An 18382-nucleotide genomic window follows, 5' to 3' on the forward strand; every position below is an offset into this window, starting at 1 on the left:
ACCGCAGCGCGGGGATGACTCCACCTTTTCCAGCCCCATCACAGGGCTGGGTCCGGGTCAGGAAGTCTTCACAACGCAAAGGAAGAGGAAGCTGAGTAACTTCAAACGCTCGCCAGGCCACACATCAACCTGCTTTCGAAAGTCTCCGCCAGTTCATTTCAAGTGAGTATCTTCTGAGACTGTTGGCATAAAAAAAAAAATATTGTTGACTTGTTGTTGCCATGGAGCATCTGGGGAACTTCAGGTGCGTTTTTTTCTGGACCGCGTTTGACAGTTTGCGGAAGGTGATGTGATTGCTGGGTTAACGGAGAGCTCGTTCAGCATCTTGGTTTCATTTTGATGCCTTTTCTGTTGTTACAGCTACTCAGACTTAAATAACAAGCTTCAGTGACCCTTGCCTGTGAATTTAGTGTAGTACAGTAGCTTCTTTTAATGTAGCCTACCGAAATTGAGAAGTGAGGCGTGCGTCACCGCTGGCTTGCTCCGGTGCCAAAATATGTATTCCCCCCCCCCCCCCCCAAAAAAAAGTGTTATTGCCGATATGATTTCCGTCTCTATCAGGCTTTTTCAGACTCACAGGCTGTTTTGCAGGACTGTTGGTTGTTGCTGGTAACTGTTGGTTGAGTTACTCTCACTGTATGTGACCGCCTCTCATCATTTTGCACCTGTGCTGCGGACAAAGGACGCATTGACAGACTCCCTCAGCATTGTACCTGCACTGTAGAGGCAGATGGTAGTTTGACTGTAAACTGTGGATTAATATCTTGTAGCCTAGTTGTGGTACATCTCCATAGAAGAGATGTGAGCAGAGATTGGTGTATGCGTGCAAAACAGCTGAACTGTGAAAGCTAACCCATTCCTTGCAAAGAACTATTGTAATCCTGTATCAAGTTTTAGAAGTATAGGCTATACACATAGGCCTACCACAGCAAAATAAAACAATAATACTAGTATCCATGACAATATACCATACTGGAGTTTAAAAAGTACAATAAGTATGATGTTATAGTTGTTTAGAGATAGTGATAACAGGTTTTGTAGTTACAGTCTCGCCCTTGTAGACTAACTGATGCCTATCTCAAAATTGAAACTTAGACAAGACCTATTAGCACAAATGTTGTAACTCTGCCCAAAAACCATAGAAAGCTGTGGAAGAGCTCATTGACTGCCAGCCAGAGTGGAGTCAGGTTCAACTCCTTGCTCCCATGTGAATTGCACTTGGACATCTGCCCTTTTTAGTTAATTTTGTCACTGAACACACTTTTAATTCATGCATGTTGAATGTCTTCTTCTAGCTGGCCCTCACTGATGCTTTTGTTCCCAACTGATGGTGCCCTAAGTTAGATTATGGATCGCTGAGTCTGTGTAGATATGTAAACATGGGCGGTTACTAGGAAACTGCTGCGGGACAGAGAGAGAGAGGGCCTCAAGGTCACCAGCCCAGTTTTATTTCTGATGCCAATGCAAACATTAAATCAGGCGGTGCAACTGTATCACAGGTTATCGCTTCATCAGCCCCCGATGTCAACAACCTTTCCGAAGGATGACTAACATTTGAGGCAGGAGGAGAACTGATGTTAGAAGTGTATAAAGTTGAACCCAATACACAAAATTGGTGTACAGGGTAATTTTTAATGCTCTTAAGATCACTTTTAATCTTATTTTCTCAGGGAAGCTTTAAATCTCCATCTTAACAAGTAATTTAGTCCATTATTGAGTCCTGAAATTGTAATTTTTTTAAACCAGTGAAGAAATATGCCAATGGGGTAGGGGGTTCTTGATAGTAGTGCAGTGATCTGCCTTATTCTGACAATAATAATAGAGATAATGACACTAATTTATAGAAAATTGAAACTGCATGGGAAACAAGTGGAATTATCTCACCTCATTGGCAGAATTCTTGTTTTTTTTTTATTCTTTGTTTAAGAAAAATAAGATTTGAAGGCTGAATATGAGACTAATTGATGTTAAGATGGATGTTTTTGAGCATGCATGGTCTTTGTACGCGATGCCCTGTTCTGCACCCACACTGCACATTCACCCCGTTCACCACAATCACAACCACAACTTCTTCTGTTAGTCACTGAGCGGCTCTAGTAGAGTTGTGTGGGGTGAAGTGCTTGGCTAGGTAGAGGAGACTGTTAGTCATTCACTTTCCCTGACCGCATTTTCCCAGCCGCTCTGGTGTTTCAGCGACTCGAGTCAAGAACCAGCTCCTGCCACATCGATTTAAATGAGTCAGTTTACTGAAGCACAAGCTGCAACAGTTTCATGGAGGAGCCAGTAAGGCCTAGATCTATATTTTGAACCTGCACACAGTGGCTTTATTCATCTTTTTTTTGTGACAACGCCAAACTTGCCTAATCCCACCGACTTTTATAAATGTTGTGGAAAGTTGTCTTTAAATATGTGCTATTAAAGTTTCATCATTCATCTAAAATATGTCATCAGGCAGAAATTGTAAACTAGACTTCTCTAGGTCTGCTCTACTTCAAGGTTCACCAGTATGTTTGCACATTGACAGATTTATTGGTGCTGTTTCGTTAGTCGTTTTAACTCACCCTAACTTCCCCTTACCACTTCCCCTTGGGGAATACCTGCCACCAACTTACCAGTTTCAGTACTCAAGTGAACTTTCTGAGATCGACCTTTCGAGGGCTGAGGGAGTGAGTCAACAACGATGTCGACAGGAGTGCATCTTGCCCACAATGCATTGCGATCATTTACAGGACCCACCGTGGCGGATCAAGCAATATACAAGTATAAATAAACAAACAATATTTAGAGGATTTATACTTATTGAAATTAAATTAAATTGATGAAATTAACTCATCTGTGGTATTGTATAACTCATTGCCCTGTGTAATATTATTACTGTTATTGCTGTTATTATTGATTAATATGCCTGCTTAAAGGCAAGTGCATTCCTTTTCAAACACCCTGCTCCCCACTCGGACTCCGCCCCCTGCTCTGCTCCCACTTGAGTGACGTACGGTGCTACGCATCACCAAGTACCAAGAGCAAGTCAAGGAAGGCCTGTTCAATGATTAGTGAAACAGGGCCATAGTGTGTAATGGAGATCAGTGGGTTCATGATGACGGCGTCAGGCTCAGAAACCGTTGAGCTCAACTTTGGATCTGAAAGTTGTGTGTTCACTTAATTCACTTGGGGCCATGATACCTTTGTTTATGAAAATGAATTAATCATTTAAATCTTATCAATCAATGAAAGCAAATTCTCGCAATTTTGGTTCCAAGAATTGTGTACTGAAAGCTTACAATAGCTCTGATCTTTTAGGATTAAAATATATCCATTCCCCTTATGATGGATGGAAGCTACTTAAGGCTGTACAAGGCAACTTTGCACATCATAAACCTTGTTCCTAGTTCTTCTCTTGGTGAGTCCACAGCTTTCTCTGGATGGAGCGCATGCTTGTTGCGGTTTAGGAGACAGTTTTTATTTTGCTCTTAACTTTCGATTCGTCAATTCCTGTGGGTGCTTTAAAGCAGCCGTACAATGGCTGGAAAAGGGAAATGACACTGAATTCAAGGATGCGACTCTGCCCTTATGGCCTAGTAGAGTCCAGTTAGTATTTATCGAAACGTACAACTCATAAAGCTAAAAACCAGAGAGGTGGGACTCATGTCATACAGATGTACAGCCTGGAGTTGCTCCATTGACCATGGATGGGAGACTAGCATATATTACTCATACACTGTTTAAAATTGTATAAACAAATGAATTTTTAGTTTTGGCTACAACTATACAGTAGTTCCAAACCAGAAAATCGTCCTGGGTAGTGAGCATTGTAATTCCTCTTCATCTCTGCAGAGTTATTCACCTGTAAATGGCAGGTGGTGTTGAATGTGCACTGTTACAGATCAGGCATAAAAACATGGTAAAAAGCTGAAACCTGGTGTTATTCCCCCTTTTAAACAAACGTAAACAATGTAAGGCCAGTTTCTTGAATGTAATACAGCAGTGAATGTATATGCAGTGGCATTAGATTGTCAACAATAACTTGAGGACGACTGCTTACTTTAATTCAGTGTTGTTTAATTTAGCCACGTGGGCTAGTGTTTAGGTTTAGTTGAGCGCCAGCCCTTGTATGACCTTAAGTGTCTCGTGATGAATCCAGTGAGATTGCTGTGTGTGTGGACCAGCATGCCTGGAAGAGTGGCAAAACAAGGTTGGGTGTGTAGTTAAGAATGGAAAAAGGTGTAAACACACACCAGCACTGGGGACAACCCCGAATGAACCCCATGAAGACTTCACCAGACTTCATCAATTGTTCTTATTTAACAGCTTGTAATAGGGTTGTCACGATACTAGAATTTCTAACTTTGATACAATACCCAGGAAAATATCGATATGCGATACCATTTTCGATACCACGGGAAAATATATATATAATATATGTTAAAATATATAATTTAACATGAAAACAATATTTTAAAGTTGTCTGAGATCAAACAACACATTTTTTGATTGACAGGTGTCGATCGCCGTCATGATTTGCTCTTTTTTTATTGAGGGGAGTGAACTTATACTGCTGGTATCGATACTGTTGCAGATGAGTATTGTATCCGTTTCAAATTTTTAGTATCGATACTTATCGAAATATCGATACTTTTGACAACCCTAGCTTGTAAACATTGCATAATTTAACGAACACATTGAAGTTCTTGACATACTCTGTAGACATTCCTAACAGACATTGAAATATCATTCCAATCATGGCAAAGTGTTGCATCATCCCAACCTGTCTACCAAGTCTGCTTTACTTGTCCCATATATCTAGTCTGCAGTTGGTTTGTTGATGGTTTGCCTATTTCATTTTGGTCGTTGGTGTGTGTATGTGTGTGTGTGGGGGGGGTATTAAGTGTTTGAAACTAATGGCTCATCCTAGGGTGGTTCCCTCCCTCCATTACACCTCAACATGTGGACACTGGCTGATGGATACTGGCATATGGATTAACTTTACCTGCCACTGCCCGCACTTGCTGAGCTGCAGTCGTTCCTCCATGTGCATTAGGCTGAGCTCATTCAAAAACATGCAGTCCATTGCTGCAAAATGCACCGTGTTGTCTGTGGAAAGTTCCAGAAATCGGAGACCTGTAGACGGGACGGGGAGGAGTGGGGAGGGGGTTGCAGAGAATGAGACCAGTGTTGGATATGCAGGGAGAGGTCGGCCTTGTCTGAATACCTGCAGGTAGGGGTTGTATTGCTGCCCCCCCCCTCCCCCCCCCGCCCCCGTTCCTCCACTGTCACCCAAATACAGCGAGGGGAAGGTGGTGTAAACATGTCAGTGCAAGTTCAGCCACATTCCTACGCTGAGGGGGGATGTTTATCAGGTACTGCCTCTTCAGCAGTTTGGGTTCTCAAGTTTGTTTTCTTAATCTGTTGCCTCATTTAATCGTTCATGGCCAAGTTTCACTATTGATTGGCATGATAAGGTCTAGTCATGATGAGGTGTTTTCAGGATACGCCATGCTCATGCTATCATACCAGACATTGGTGTTCATTTCTCATGCCACAAATATGCCAAAGGTCATACATGAGCATGAGATGGGGATGTCCGGTTGTGACTCTTTTTGTGTCTCAGATAACGATGCGGCGACACGAGTCCTGGAATGAGACATGCTTGTTTTTGAATAAAACCTGTTTTATCTTGGTTGTCATCTCACAGTTCTGTCAGAAGTATCTGGAGGAGGAGGAGAGAGGTGGTCGGCTGAGGATGGGTGATGGTGCTGTCACCGCAGCCCATCTATCTTGGAAATATACCGTGACTAACGCCTCTCTTTCTGCTGAGTGAATTTGTCATCCTGCTGGCTTGATTGGAATGTGGGTTATTGCCCTTTGGGACTAGTACTCATTTATGTAATGTATAGCCTATATGTGTATCCCAGACATTCATTATTCGTATTTGATGGTGTATGCAGATAGACGTTGTCATGCAAGATTTACAGTAAACTATGTCATGCTTGTTTTAAAGATTATGAATGCAAGGGACTAAAATAAACTCGGCTATGCTTTGTAAACTTGACCTGAGAAAACTCTTTTGTCCAGAATGGTGTTGGCTCTGAGCAGAAGCAAGAAAAAAAACTGTAAACTTTAATTGAAATACACCCTAGACCTTAGCTTCATCAGTACGTCACCCTGCACTTCTGAAGTCAGTGCTTCCCCCATGGGGTTTCTTACCATAATATATATAATCCTATTGCACTAGATATTTTTCACATTGCATAGCTTGAGCTGAGTGGATTTGCCTTCACAGCTGAGCCAGACTCCTCACACCAGAGTGTGGCATGCTGGGGGAAATTCTGGGAGACTTGTGCTTTACCGCACTTATGCATCTGCTGCATACACACTTTCTAACTTAACACTCTCCAGGTCAACAGGCCATACAACAGCGAAGTGGGTGTGATTCACTATGATTATCAATAATTCAGTATTAAGCCGTGTCAATAGATGTCAGACCCACTTTAAAGCCACAATGCCTGAGCCCTGTAGTATGCATTGCGAGGTGAACCTGAGGCTGTGGATGAGTGGTCGCATGTGTGATGCACTGAACTTTAGTCTGGAATGGGGAGTTGCATTTTGTTAAGCAGTGTACCTGGAAGCAACGGGGTATAACTAGAACAAGTCTCTTGTCTCTGGCAGTTTTGTTTTTATTGGCTTTTGTTATGAAGCACTTGTAACTCTTTTTTCTAATAGATTCTAGGTTGAATACTCTACTCATGCCTAGCTTAGTTTTGCTTTGTTGGATCCTTCTTGAGTCACTCATTGGCATTTTGATAATGATCAACTGAACCAATCTGACATTTCCTCATCCTTCCATCTTCACTTTGTCATGTTGCTTATTTTGCCAGATGGGACGGGGTGTTGGTCAGGATTACTATCATTTTTGAAATGGCACTGTCAGAGACTACAGCAGAGCAAGATGATCTATTTTCTAGCAAGACATGTTTTGGTATCTTGGAGGAGGGGCTAAGATGTGCTGGAGAGCTGCCATCACTATACCCCTACACACACACACACACACCACCCCCTCCCCCCTCCCACGTGGGGCAGGTAAAACCAGCTCAGTCCGGTCAGAGATACAGTGCAACAATAGGTTATTTACCATGACAAGATCACCTGGCAATGCTTTCAGTTGCTGCAGCAGAAGAAGAATGTCAAAGGTTAAAATGCCAAGTTGGGTCGCCAGCTTGGTCAAAACCTAATTTTGGTTTAACATCAGAGGAAGATACTTTTAATAGCAATGACAATTTGTACTAGACTTAATTTCTGTTTGTTTTTACTCATGTATTAGTCTGCCAGAGTGCACACTGCCTGACAGATTGCAGACTGCAGCATGATATGACTTGGATCTTGGAAATTTTGCATACTATTAAAACACTGTGTTGATGACTAATATGGAAGAAAACTCAGGATGAGAGAGTGGCAGTTTAACAAGTTTATTCAATCTGCAGGTTGGGAGCCAAGGAACTCAAAATCTGGATGGCTACACAGAGTTTTATAGTGTTGAATATTCATGATTATGTTAATACAGATAGAATATAGTAAAGCTATTGGTCAAAAAGTATAAGGCCATATGAACAAGACTGAACAACCAATGATAATTATAGTTCTAGCACTTTTAAGGAGGTGAGAATTTGCACACACCAAGCTCACAGTTCCGTGAGAAACACACAAGTTTAAAGGATAAGGCTGGTGTTTTTTAATGCATTGCTTACCGTCAACAAATCCTATGAAAATAACAAAATCAACAATGCGTTTGCTCTACTCCCGTTACTTTCTGACTTCCCACGTACCGTTTTTAGCCGTCAACCTGGAAGTCATTGGCTCCAACTGTAACCTAAAAACCTTGAAATACAGCTCACAAAGACATAGTTTCAATTTTAAAAATTGCTAACTGTTACCATGAAAAGTCAGGCTGTTGTAGTTATTACCAATTTAATTCAAATGGGAACAAATTCTTCATTACGCCAGGGACTATTTTCGGTGCTATGGAACTACTTTCCTGAGATCACAAACGTGTTTACAGCCGGCTTATTAAGTTGTTTGAGGAAAAAGTCGGCTGGTCCGGTGCATCACGATGATGAAATATGCTGCCCAGAGCAATGGCATGGCTCTTTGACGTGTTTTTAATCGTTTTTTGAATACAATGGAGTTCTGTGGCTGCTGGGACATGGCTGCATTGGGCACCGGCTACATGGACAAGACTTGTTGGCAAAACAAAATCCTTGCTGATTTTGTTATTTTCATAGGATTTGTTGATGGTAAGCGATGCATTAAAAAACACCAGCCTTATCCTTTAATCTTATAATGGTGAAGCAGATTCAGTATTCTTGAGTTTTAGGCACTTAAGGTCTAATTATAGGTCAAAGGTTACATATTAAGTGAGCGTATAGGAAAGTTGCTTAGTACAGGTACTTTTCCATTTCTTCCTCAACACTAATAACTAATCATATTAATAGATAAGAATAAGATTACTGGACTTCTCTGTATTGTTCTTTGTTATGGCCATGCACCAGCTGCCAAACAGCCAAATCCTTGTCAGGGGCAAATGTTACAACTGTAACTGTTCTCTCAATGTTTTGTTCCTCCTTGCACAGCTGGGTGTGTCAGTGAGATCAGAGGAAGTGATTTCCTATTAGGGGGAGGGAAACCTACTTGCACAATATACTCAGAAGAATCTTAAGCATTATATTGTGTGAGTCACTGCCTTCCCGCTGTAGCAACCGTGACTGCCTGCCATTAACTCTAGCACCCAGCCTTGAGTAAACATCAAGCTTTATGATGGTTTATCATGCTTTCTAGCTCCATAGCTCAAGCATATTTGATTCCCTTCAGGTAGGCTGGCAACATCATTTAATACCACTGTCTTGTGCTCATATTTGGTTAGCAGCTGGATATGTAGCCTATATTTGCTGTCTTTGGAGTATCTGAGGTAAGCATGGGCCAAATATTTATTTAATAGTAATTGGTATTTAATAGTAAATTGTTTTAAAATAGCTACTTAGGTGCCAGTTGGACAATGCAAGGCCCAGCAAGTTTCAAAAATCATAGGAAAGCATTTGAAAGGCATTTTAGTTTACTTTTCTGGCTTGTGGTTTTGGCTGATGCTGTCTACCTGCATGATCTCTGTGTGGTAAACCCCACCCTTCTGGCTCTCTTCACACAGTAAAAGAAACACTGAACAGGTTGAAACAAACACATAATTTGCAGCTGCTCCTTGACTTGTTTCTGCCGTTTTAGACATGACAGTGACTGTCCCAGTAGATGGGGAGAGAGAAATGGATGCTAGTTTTGCTTTATGGGTGTTGGCTGGGGTAGAGAGCTGGTCGAGGCATAACAATGGCCCCCTTCATGATAACAGAGTCGCCACTGATTTCTCGCCCGCTGCTGAATAATATTATCAGCCCGCCACTGTGAAGCCTACAGGGCAACTCCACAGTCGTGTGTATGTACGTGTGTGTGTGTGTGTGTGTGTGTGTGTGTGTGTGTGTGTGTGTGTGTGTGTTTCAGTGAGGTGGGTGGAGGGTGTGAGCGAGAGGGTCAAGGGGGAAATGCACTCTTGTTGGGATTAGGGCAGCAGTCACCAATTAGCCTGTCACCTACCATCTTTTTATTTTTTTATTTTTTTTGCAGCGCAAGTTGAAACGAGGGCCAGCTCTCTCCCTCTCTCTCTCGCTCGCCCTCGCTCACTCTCACCCTGCCTGCACTCGTCGGCGCTCGCTTACACACAGTACTCTCTCTCTCTCTTGCTCAACCTCTTTCCCTCCCTCTCTTTCTCTGAGCTAGTTATTCATCCACTGTGTGAGTCAGGGAGGGTGGGGACTTGGAGGACTGCAGTACCAGTCACACTTTGTCAGTTTACTCTCTCATTCCCTTTCCCCATCTCTCTCTCTCTCTCTCTCTCTCCTCGCTCTGCTTTTCCCTCTTTGCTGCTGCCGCTTCGGCCTGTTTAGTTTACGGAGAGGCTTTGCCCTGCTGTGAAACAGGAGTCCACCCTGGCACTCACTGGCTTTTGATGATTGAAGGGGACAAATCTAGTCACAACAAGGTAAGTCGTTCAATGTTTTATAGAGGGAAAACTTGGCAAACTAACTCGGGTCTCAAGTTGGCCCACTTGTTGAGCCTGTGGATTTTCAAGCACAGGTTTGGTGGTTTCAACTTCTTTCCTCAGGGAAGGTTTCTGTTCTTTTCTCAAGAGCTGGTGGTGTTTGACAGAAAATCCCGGGTCGTCCTGTTAAAGTGTCCTCCTGGCACTCCTTTTTATAACGGATGCTTTACTGTGTGTTTGACTAATGGGTTTATGGTCGCTGTTCTGTCCCGGTGGATGTTTTTTTTTGTCATCTCTGTTCCAGTTTGTTCATCATTAACTCCTACCGCGTGAGCTCCCTTTTTCCATCCCTATGATTCATTGACATGGCGCTCATAGCAAATGTTCCCCCTCCCTCTCCACTGTACTATATCTCCTCGGGAGTTATAAACCAGCCACCTTGTTGTCATGGTGCTACAGATGAATGGGTAGGGGTGGCCCGACTTGGTGTGTGGAAGGTGTTGGCTCAGTCAATTCTGTCAGTCACTCAATCCATTGTACCAACAGTAAAACATCAATAATGTATTTTCAGTACAGACTAGTGTGCACAAGTAGGACAGAGATAGCCAAGCCCTCTAAGTTGATGTAATTTTCTCCTGAGCAGGGATTGAAGTAGTTGTCTTATGATCGCACCGTGCTGAAGTGGTCATGTGTCTACAGCAATGTTGCTTTGTGCTGTGTGTCATGGAAATGGAGACGGCACAGTGACCCTTCTCACAGTAATGAGAAGTTCCTTGTATTCCACAGTCGTCTTGTGGAACTGTCACTGGTATTGCTGACTTTGCAGCCACTGCACAATGACGAATCCTCTCAAGGACATCTTTTACACGACTGGCCCAAATTTTGAGCCAATAACACTTAAGCCTTTAATGGGTGGAGATTAGAAGTAGCTATGTGGCGTCATGTGTTTGAGTTTGCAGCGATAACCAGATGCACAGAGAGATTGCACAGCAATGTCAGAACAGTGAGTGCAGTAAAGTCGGTGGTAAAACTGTTGCCGTGTGTTCGTGTGGCTCGGCCAGTCCATTGCAAGTTTTCTGGTTTCACCAAGCTGGATTAGAATGGGCTTCATTTTCATTTTCTTTTAACTGGTATTTTCTTTGGTGCCTTGGGATGTGGAAATATTGTTTCCTTTCTTGGTAGACTTGTCTTGGTCACAAGACTATTCCCCTAACTTGGACACTCACACTCTTGTCAGTGTTATTAGGGGACAATATTCTTTAATAGGAAAATCCACCTTAAAGTGAACAATTGAAGATTTAGATAGTCAAAATGTTCAACACCCAAATGAGCTTAATTTCATGGTGGAACTAACATCATATTACCACTCTGGACACTATTTTGGTGTCTGCAACATTTATTATCCAGTCAATTGAACAACTTCAACTCCAACTTGCTCACGGATACAAAACTAAACTGTCAAAGTTAAAATGGATAACCCATGTAATTTGTGATTTGGGGACGATTGTAGCTTTAAATACTCCCTTAACTCTCCATTCAATACAGATAATACCCTCAACATACAGCCAAAAATACATCCAATACCAATTTATTTTGAAGGTCACTGTATAACCTGATACTTCAGCCTTAGCTTGGTAACTCTTAACTAAAATAAAATTTCTCGCCTGATCAACTTAACTTCAGCCTCCTCTCCTCAGAACAAGACAGACGTGGTTGATATCAGACTCTGCACCTTGATGTTTGCTCTCACCAGAGACATGATGGTGCTCATGTTGAAATATGAGGCGCACCCGCCAGTACGCCTCATCATCGGTTCAAAAAGAACCACAGCTGTTTGTGTAAGAGTTTCCTGAAATGCCTTGTTTGGTCTGTCATGGAAACGACATGCTCATTTGCACTAGTGGTGAAACAGTGGGGCCTGTATATGCATGTAGACGGACTCCAATAAAAAAGTTGTGATGCAAATGCACATTAAGTTGAGAGTAGGTGAGGCAGACACCTATATACACATTGGGCTGGAATGCTGGAATGCCTCATCACAAGGACAACCGTGCAGGAGATATCTGCAAGGAGGAGGAATGTCCGGTTTGTGAGATATAATCTGTCTTCTCTTTTGTAGGTGTGTTCAGCCTGCCTTCAGGCATCAGTTTTGACTCCAGTATACAAGGAATGTACAAAATAGTACTGACACTTTATGAAATAGGCCGATGAGGTGAATCTAGGTAAAAGCCATTATCCCTTTTTGCAAAGAGAAGCAGACAAGTCGGAGAAGGATTTATAAGCTTTGAGAGAACTGAGTTGTGGATCGTGCAAAAGACGCTGCAACTCAGCATCAGGAAGATGTCCCGAATATTTGGTACATTCAGTGTAGGTTAGAGATTCTGTAATGACTTTATCATGTAGGGTAAGCTGCTGAAGTTTGCAGTTAGGTGGTTAGACACTGAATGAATGAATGAAGCATGTTAATGTCATTTCTATGACATTGTAAGCTAGCTGCCATGCAACACTCCTCTCCCCTCCCCCAGACACTTAATCCCATATCTGGTTTCCTACATTCCCAAGGAAACAATACCATTTGACATCTTTTGCCAACAGACAGCGTTTTGCGAAATTGTCGTGCTGCCACACAAGAATTGCCATTCTTAAGCTCAGATCAAGCAAAATTGATTTTAAAATGTATTATTGTCGATGACAGTTTATCCATTAAGATTTTGCTACACTGTCCTGTTTATGGAAAGGTTTCGTTCTGTACTTTTTGCCATTTTCTCAACAGCACCTGCCTAAGCTCTACTCTCCTGCGCCTCATTCCAGGACATGGTATTATTAGCTTTTAATTACGTTGGCTAAGGGAGGGTTGTTCTTTAGTCCTTGGGCAGTGAAAACTTGAGGATTATAGATTGCACATTGAACAATGAGTCCCTCTTGGTCCAGTGTGGTGAGAGGAGACCGCACCCTGCATGTCCCTTTACATTGTGGTTACGCTTTACATAGTGGACATCTGATATGGTGAGCCTTTGTGAAGACTAGAAATGCCCAAGCCTGAAAACCATAGCCACTGATGGAATATTTCTCACCATATTTGTAGCTGAACTAACTAATGCATCTTGCAGTCGTCCAATAAATTTGGCTGGAGCGTTACCTTTTTTTGTTAAGAACTTTGATTTCATGCATGCCAGGGTTTGTACGCTTGAATGTTTGTTAGGCAGGTTTCTCAATTCAAAGGTTCAAAGACCAGAAACGTCCCTTTTTGATCTGCCTTTTTGCTCGCTGTTGGGTTCATTTGGGGAGAAGAGCAGAGAGGGTATTGTGTCTTGCCGTGGCTCTGACTTTTGGCCTGGCTCCCGTACTTGGCAGTCCTTGGCAATGGAGTGCCGCCATCCTCTGTGGGATGAGGGATGCCCTCCCAGTTCGCTGTAGCACCTCCCCTCCAGTATCAGGCCATGTCTGATGAGTGGCTGCAGCTGAGGCAAAGCATCCTGGGATTTTGTTGAGGATGTTTGTCGGGACAGGGATGAGCTGCTCTGTCCCTTAGCCTCGCAATTCTGTATTACCCACTAATTACATTTCACTCCTGCTGAATCAGGAAACACCAGAAAATGCACCTCCTTCAAGGCATTCATTGGTCACTTGTGATCACTAGGAAGTCACAAGCCATGAAATAAAGATGTGATTCTATTTTAGTGAGAACTATTTCTGTAATTTGTGACTCTTAAAGGAGGAATGCTGCTGAATCTCTGAGTTTAATGTTGTTTTAAAGTCAAGACTGGCACGCAAATATAAGACTCCATGGAAAATTAATGGGGAGAAAAATGTGAAACAGGGAATGGCACATTTGAAGTTTCCTTTCCACACCCAATAAGACTACAATAGAGAAACGCCATCTGGATGGAGAAGACAACATATGTCCAAGAAGTCCATCCTCCATTTATTGTCATATTTTAATTTGAATTGAGTGGTATTTCCCTTCTTTTAATTACAGTTTAAAAATGTTGTTATGGGACTAGTGGAAACATTTCTCAAACATAAAATGTTTCCACTAGGAATATTTCTTACCATATTTGTAGCTGAACTAACTAATGCATCTTGCAGTCGTCCAATAAATTTGACTGGAGCATTACCTTTTTTTGTTAAGAACTTTGAACTTCTTTTAATTACAGTTTAAAAATGTTGTTATGGGACTAGTGGAAACATTTCTCAAACATAGAAATGTTTCCACTAGTCCCATAACTGGATCAAACTAACTGTGGGCTTTATTTCATGTTGCTTTCTCCACAGGTAATTGGTGACAATACCAGAAGGCCAAAATGCTTCAGGAAATTAGCTCACATGTCATGGATATCTATGACTATGTCTTGGCGGGAATTGGTAGGTGTTGTCTTGCCAACTGATATATCTGGCTAAATACAAAAAGCATACTTGTCACTGTGCAGTTTAATGTTTTTGTTATTTATCTAGAATTTGGTTGTTTTTTTCTCCTAGACCCACGGCTGAAGATATATCCACTGATGCAGAGTCCTGTTCCTATGACTGCAATATTGCTGTGCTACCTGTTCTTTGTACTGTACCTTGGGCCTTGCATCATGGCCAATCGCAAGCCCTTCCAGCTAAAGGAAGCCATGATCGTCTACAACTTTTCCCTTGTGGCACTGTCGACGCTCATCGTCTATGAGGTAGGAAACCAGAATGAACCAGACTGTCTAGGATCCAAGAAGGATTAGTGTTGGCATTTTCTTATCCTTAACGATGACTGCTAACTTGAATTCAGAGTACTGTACATCCCCCAAGTGGCTAAAGTTCATTGTCTTGTTACTTAGTTCCTGATGTCTGGTTGGACCACAACGTATACCTGGCAATGTGATGCCGTTGATACCTCTGACAGCCCTGAAGCACTACGAGTAAGTTCCCCCCCACTCATTTCTGCATCATTTAAATGACTCTGCACTGGTTAACTCTGCACTGTTACACGTTAACTCGCTCACAAGTCCGTATGGTCTTCTCTAGATGGTCCGGGTGGCTTGGCTGTTCTGGTTTTCCAAAATAATTGAACTTATGGACACGGTAAGGCCACTGGTTATTTTAAGATAAGATAAGATGGCACTTTATTGATCCCCTTGGGGAAATTCAGGTTAACAACCACTCTTTAATTCAAACATATCCTTTCTCTGGGTCAGATCTTCTTTGTGTTGAGGAAGAAGCACGGTCAGATCACCTTCCTACACATCTTCCACCATTCCCTCATGCCTTGGACTTGGTGGTGGGGAGTTGGCTATGCTCCTGGTGAGTGTACATTGATGACATCTTGAGTTGTCAAAGAGTTCTAAGAAAATTATTAATGGGGGGCAAAATCAGTACGAAGGTGTTGAATATAGCTGATCAAATCTTTAGGTGATATTTCATCCTGCCTATCTATCTTGTGTGTCTTGGAAAGTCTGCAGACCAAAACAGTCAACTACAACATCTTCCTTTTTTCCCTTTCTTTCCCCTTTCCTCTTATTTACGAGCCCTTCCGGGAACATTGCACAGAATTCAGTGCTTCACAGGTAGCCTGCACAGTCATGAGGAAATTATTAACCCAGAGTATTGGAGTAATTGAGTAGCAAAGAGGAACTCCATTATCAACCATTAACCTCTATGGCCTTTGCATTCTTGACTCCTTGTAAGGACAGGTGTTCTTTGGTTACACTGTGGTCAGGGTTTGTCTAATGTTTGTGAATCCCCCAGGCGGAATGGGATCTTTCCATGCCATGGTGAATTCCACCGTCCACATCATCATGTACTTCTACTATGGCCTTTCTGCTGCTGGACCACGCTTCCAGAAGTTCCTGTGGTGGAAGAAATACATGACTGCCATTCAGCTGGTACGTTTAGCCTTGTGCAGCTTCCTTTGTTGCTCATTTATCAGTACTGAGTTAGACTTCATCCTGTCTGATGGCTGATCTTAGAGCTGCCGCGGTATTGATTTTTTCCTTACCGCACAAATTAGCGAAGCCATTCAAACCGTCAACCGCCATAAAAAAAAAAACAACAACCTCAGAACAGTGTTACAGTTGTTGTAAGTGCTCACCACTTGTTGCTGTCCCGGTTGTATTTAGTCACTCTGGCAAATGCCTCGGAGACTCCTAACTGACGTAGTGCCGAGCCGGTACCTCCCGAGGTAGATGGGGTGCCTTTCATTGCATCGTATAACGGGCGATGAGTGGTCCTAAGATGCGATGCTAGATTTGTCGTGTTTCCTCACATGCCGTTGATTTTCTTGCTGCAAATGCAGCACACTGCCTCATCCAAATTCTTTGGCTTTCCCTCTTCATCGGGCTCAAAGCCAAAATGTTCCCAAACAGGAGAAGTAAGGTTGGGTCTCGCTACAAGATCCATGTTTTAAGCCTAATTTGAAGCGAAACAGCCAATAGTAGCAAAGCACGCTCTGGGTGGCACGTTCTCCGATCAGAACGTTAACTGTGAGTGGACACTTTCGAACACATGACATGAAAAAAATAGGCTACACAATTATAATAATAATAATTATTATTTAAAAAAGTAGTATTGCATATAACTTTTACAAGCAAAATTGGAACATAAACAATAGGCCTAAAATAAAAAAAATAAAAAAAAACAGCGGTGAAGCGGTGATCAGCTTACCGGTAATGCGATAACCGCGGCAGCTCTAGCTGATCTGCAAAGTATGTTGAGCGTATATATGTCACTCAGACAAATTCCTGTACATTTATAGTAAATACTTTACTGATTTCTACCCAACAGACCCAGTTTGTCTTGGTATCTCTTCACGCTACCCAGTATTATTTCATGGACAGCTGCGACTACCAGTTCCCCATCATCATCCACCTCATCTGGATGTACGGAACCTTCTTCTTTGTACTCTTCTCCAATTTCTGGGTCCAGGCTTACGTTAAGGGTAAGCGGTTGCCAAAGCAGGACATTAAGCCAAGCCTGAACGGCAACACGGTGTGCACCAACGGCAAGCACCATGAGACTGGCACCAGCAATGGTATCAAGCATGGGGCCACCAATGGCACCAGCAACGGCTCTACCCACCACGAGAACAGCAGCTCCCATATGGGCAAGATGAAGAAGGCCTAGGGTCTTTGGATGGAAACACCCAAGATGCATGACCGCGTGAGCCTGCAAAAACTACTATTGATTCCAAAGATTATTTTGGCTGTGTTTCTTTTCCAGTTTTTCATTTTCAAAACATGGGGAAATGACATGGTCAATGATTTCCACAGTTGGGGTCCCACATTCGGTTGTTTTGTTAATTTCTTGTTTGTTTGAATTGGGAAACCATCTATGGAACATGATGTATGAAGAGAAGATGTTTTGACATAATGTTATCTTCACTGATGTTGCCAACAACCTCATGAGTCAATATGCCCATGGTTGCATACCCATGTGAATACATACCCCACTTGCCTTAATACTTACCTGACCCCCATGTCCCCGCTGTGGACAGATGACTGTACAGTTTCTATCAAACTTGAATATGCCTTTTGTAAATAGTTTTACCACCAAAAAAACTAATTGTATTGGTATGCTTTAGACTTTCTAAATTTTGTTACATTGTGTATTTAAAATTAAAATGCCAATAAATTCAATTTTAAAGTACTTTGTCTTACCTTTTGCATCTGAGAGATATTTTCGGTAACTTGCAAAATGAATGATGCTTACATATGTACGCACACATTTGAGCAAATCAACTTTGCTCTGATCTGATGGATACTTTCAGTAAAAGTCGTCTTCATTTAAAGTCTTTGGGAAAGACTTGGCTGACAAAGTGCTCTATTGCAACTACGAATGAATGTATTTGCGCTGATTGCCTGTACTGTTTCTTGGCTATCTGAAGTATGTAGAGCATGTAGGAGGTAAACAAGAGACCCATTCTGCTTTGTTTAAAGAGATGCATCGGAAGAGGCACGGAGCAAGCGCCCTTCAGGCCGGATCTACACCCACCCCACACAGTCGGGGAAGAGGGGACTAGGTTCAGGGTTAATCTGTTAAAAATGTGTTATTGTTTCACTCAGAATGACGTCAAATTGTGTCTTTCACACCCATTCAATCTGATAATGGGTATAAGCCAAGTGATTACAGAATCACTGATATGTAAAATAGTCATAACCTCTCCTGACTCAAGTTACAGCCTTCTCTCCATTGCAACATCCCTTGACAGCAACTATAACTGTCCACCTTTCAAACATTGCTAAAGGATATGGATATTAAGGGCAGGAAATTAAATTCTCTTTTAGATGAGGAAATTGTAACTGACTTACAATGCTGAACGCGGAGTCCTGAATGATGGGG

At 42.2% G+C, this 18382-nt stretch overlaps 1 protein-coding gene across 3 annotated transcripts; it reads left to right on the forward strand.

Moving 5' to 3' along the window:
- Window positions 1-54: 54 nt before the first annotated feature.
- Window positions 55-17683, forward strand: elovl1b (ELOVL fatty acid elongase 1b). Of its 3 annotated transcripts, XM_071545387.1 has the most exons (10): window positions 65-162; window positions 9978-10072; window positions 11770-11910; window positions 14348-14437; window positions 14552-14742; window positions 14887-14967; window positions 15074-15130; window positions 15244-15349; window positions 15794-15930; window positions 16829-17683. In XM_071545387.1, exons 4-10 carry the CDS (start codon window positions 14377-14379, stop codon window positions 17165-17167), a joined length of 972 nt encoding a protein of 323 aa, XP_071401488.1. In that variant the 5' UTR covers window positions 65-162; window positions 9978-10072; window positions 11770-11910; window positions 14348-14376; the 3' UTR covers window positions 17168-17683. The 3 variants fall into 3 exon arrangements, with proteins under 3 accessions (XP_071401486.1, XP_071401488.1, XP_071401487.1); XM_071545386.1 differs by lacking the exon at window positions 11770-11910; XM_071545385.1 differs by lacking the exons at window positions 9978-10072; window positions 11770-11910 and having other exon boundaries at window positions 55-162.
- Window positions 17684-18382: the final 699 nt, after the last annotated feature.

This window comes from Centroberyx affinis, unplaced genomic scaffold (assembly GCF_046629955.1).
Source record: "Centroberyx affinis isolate AG114_WGS23_722 - 3 ecotype Tasmania unplaced genomic scaffold, CSIRO-AGI_Caff_v1 ptg004902l_1, whole genome shotgun sequence".
Taxonomy (NCBI): domain Eukaryota; kingdom Metazoa; phylum Chordata; class Actinopteri; order Beryciformes; family Berycidae; genus Centroberyx; species Centroberyx affinis.

What these genes read in the sequence shown, in the direction of transcription:
- elovl1b (XM_071545385.1), top strand. Translation starts at nt 14,377, where the DNA reads ATGCTTCAGGAAATTAGCTCACATGTCATGGATATCTATGACTATGTC. An exon ending in ACAGCCCTGAAGCACTACGA is followed by an intron (nt 14,968 to 15,073) that starts GTAAGTTCCCCC and finishes GGTCTTCTCTAG; the next exon opens with ATGGTCCGGGTGGCTTGGCT. An exon ending in TAATTGAACTTATGGACACG is followed by an intron (nt 15,131 to 15,243) that starts GTAAGGCCACTG and finishes TCTCTGGGTCAG; the next exon opens with ATCTTCTTTGTGTTGAGGAA.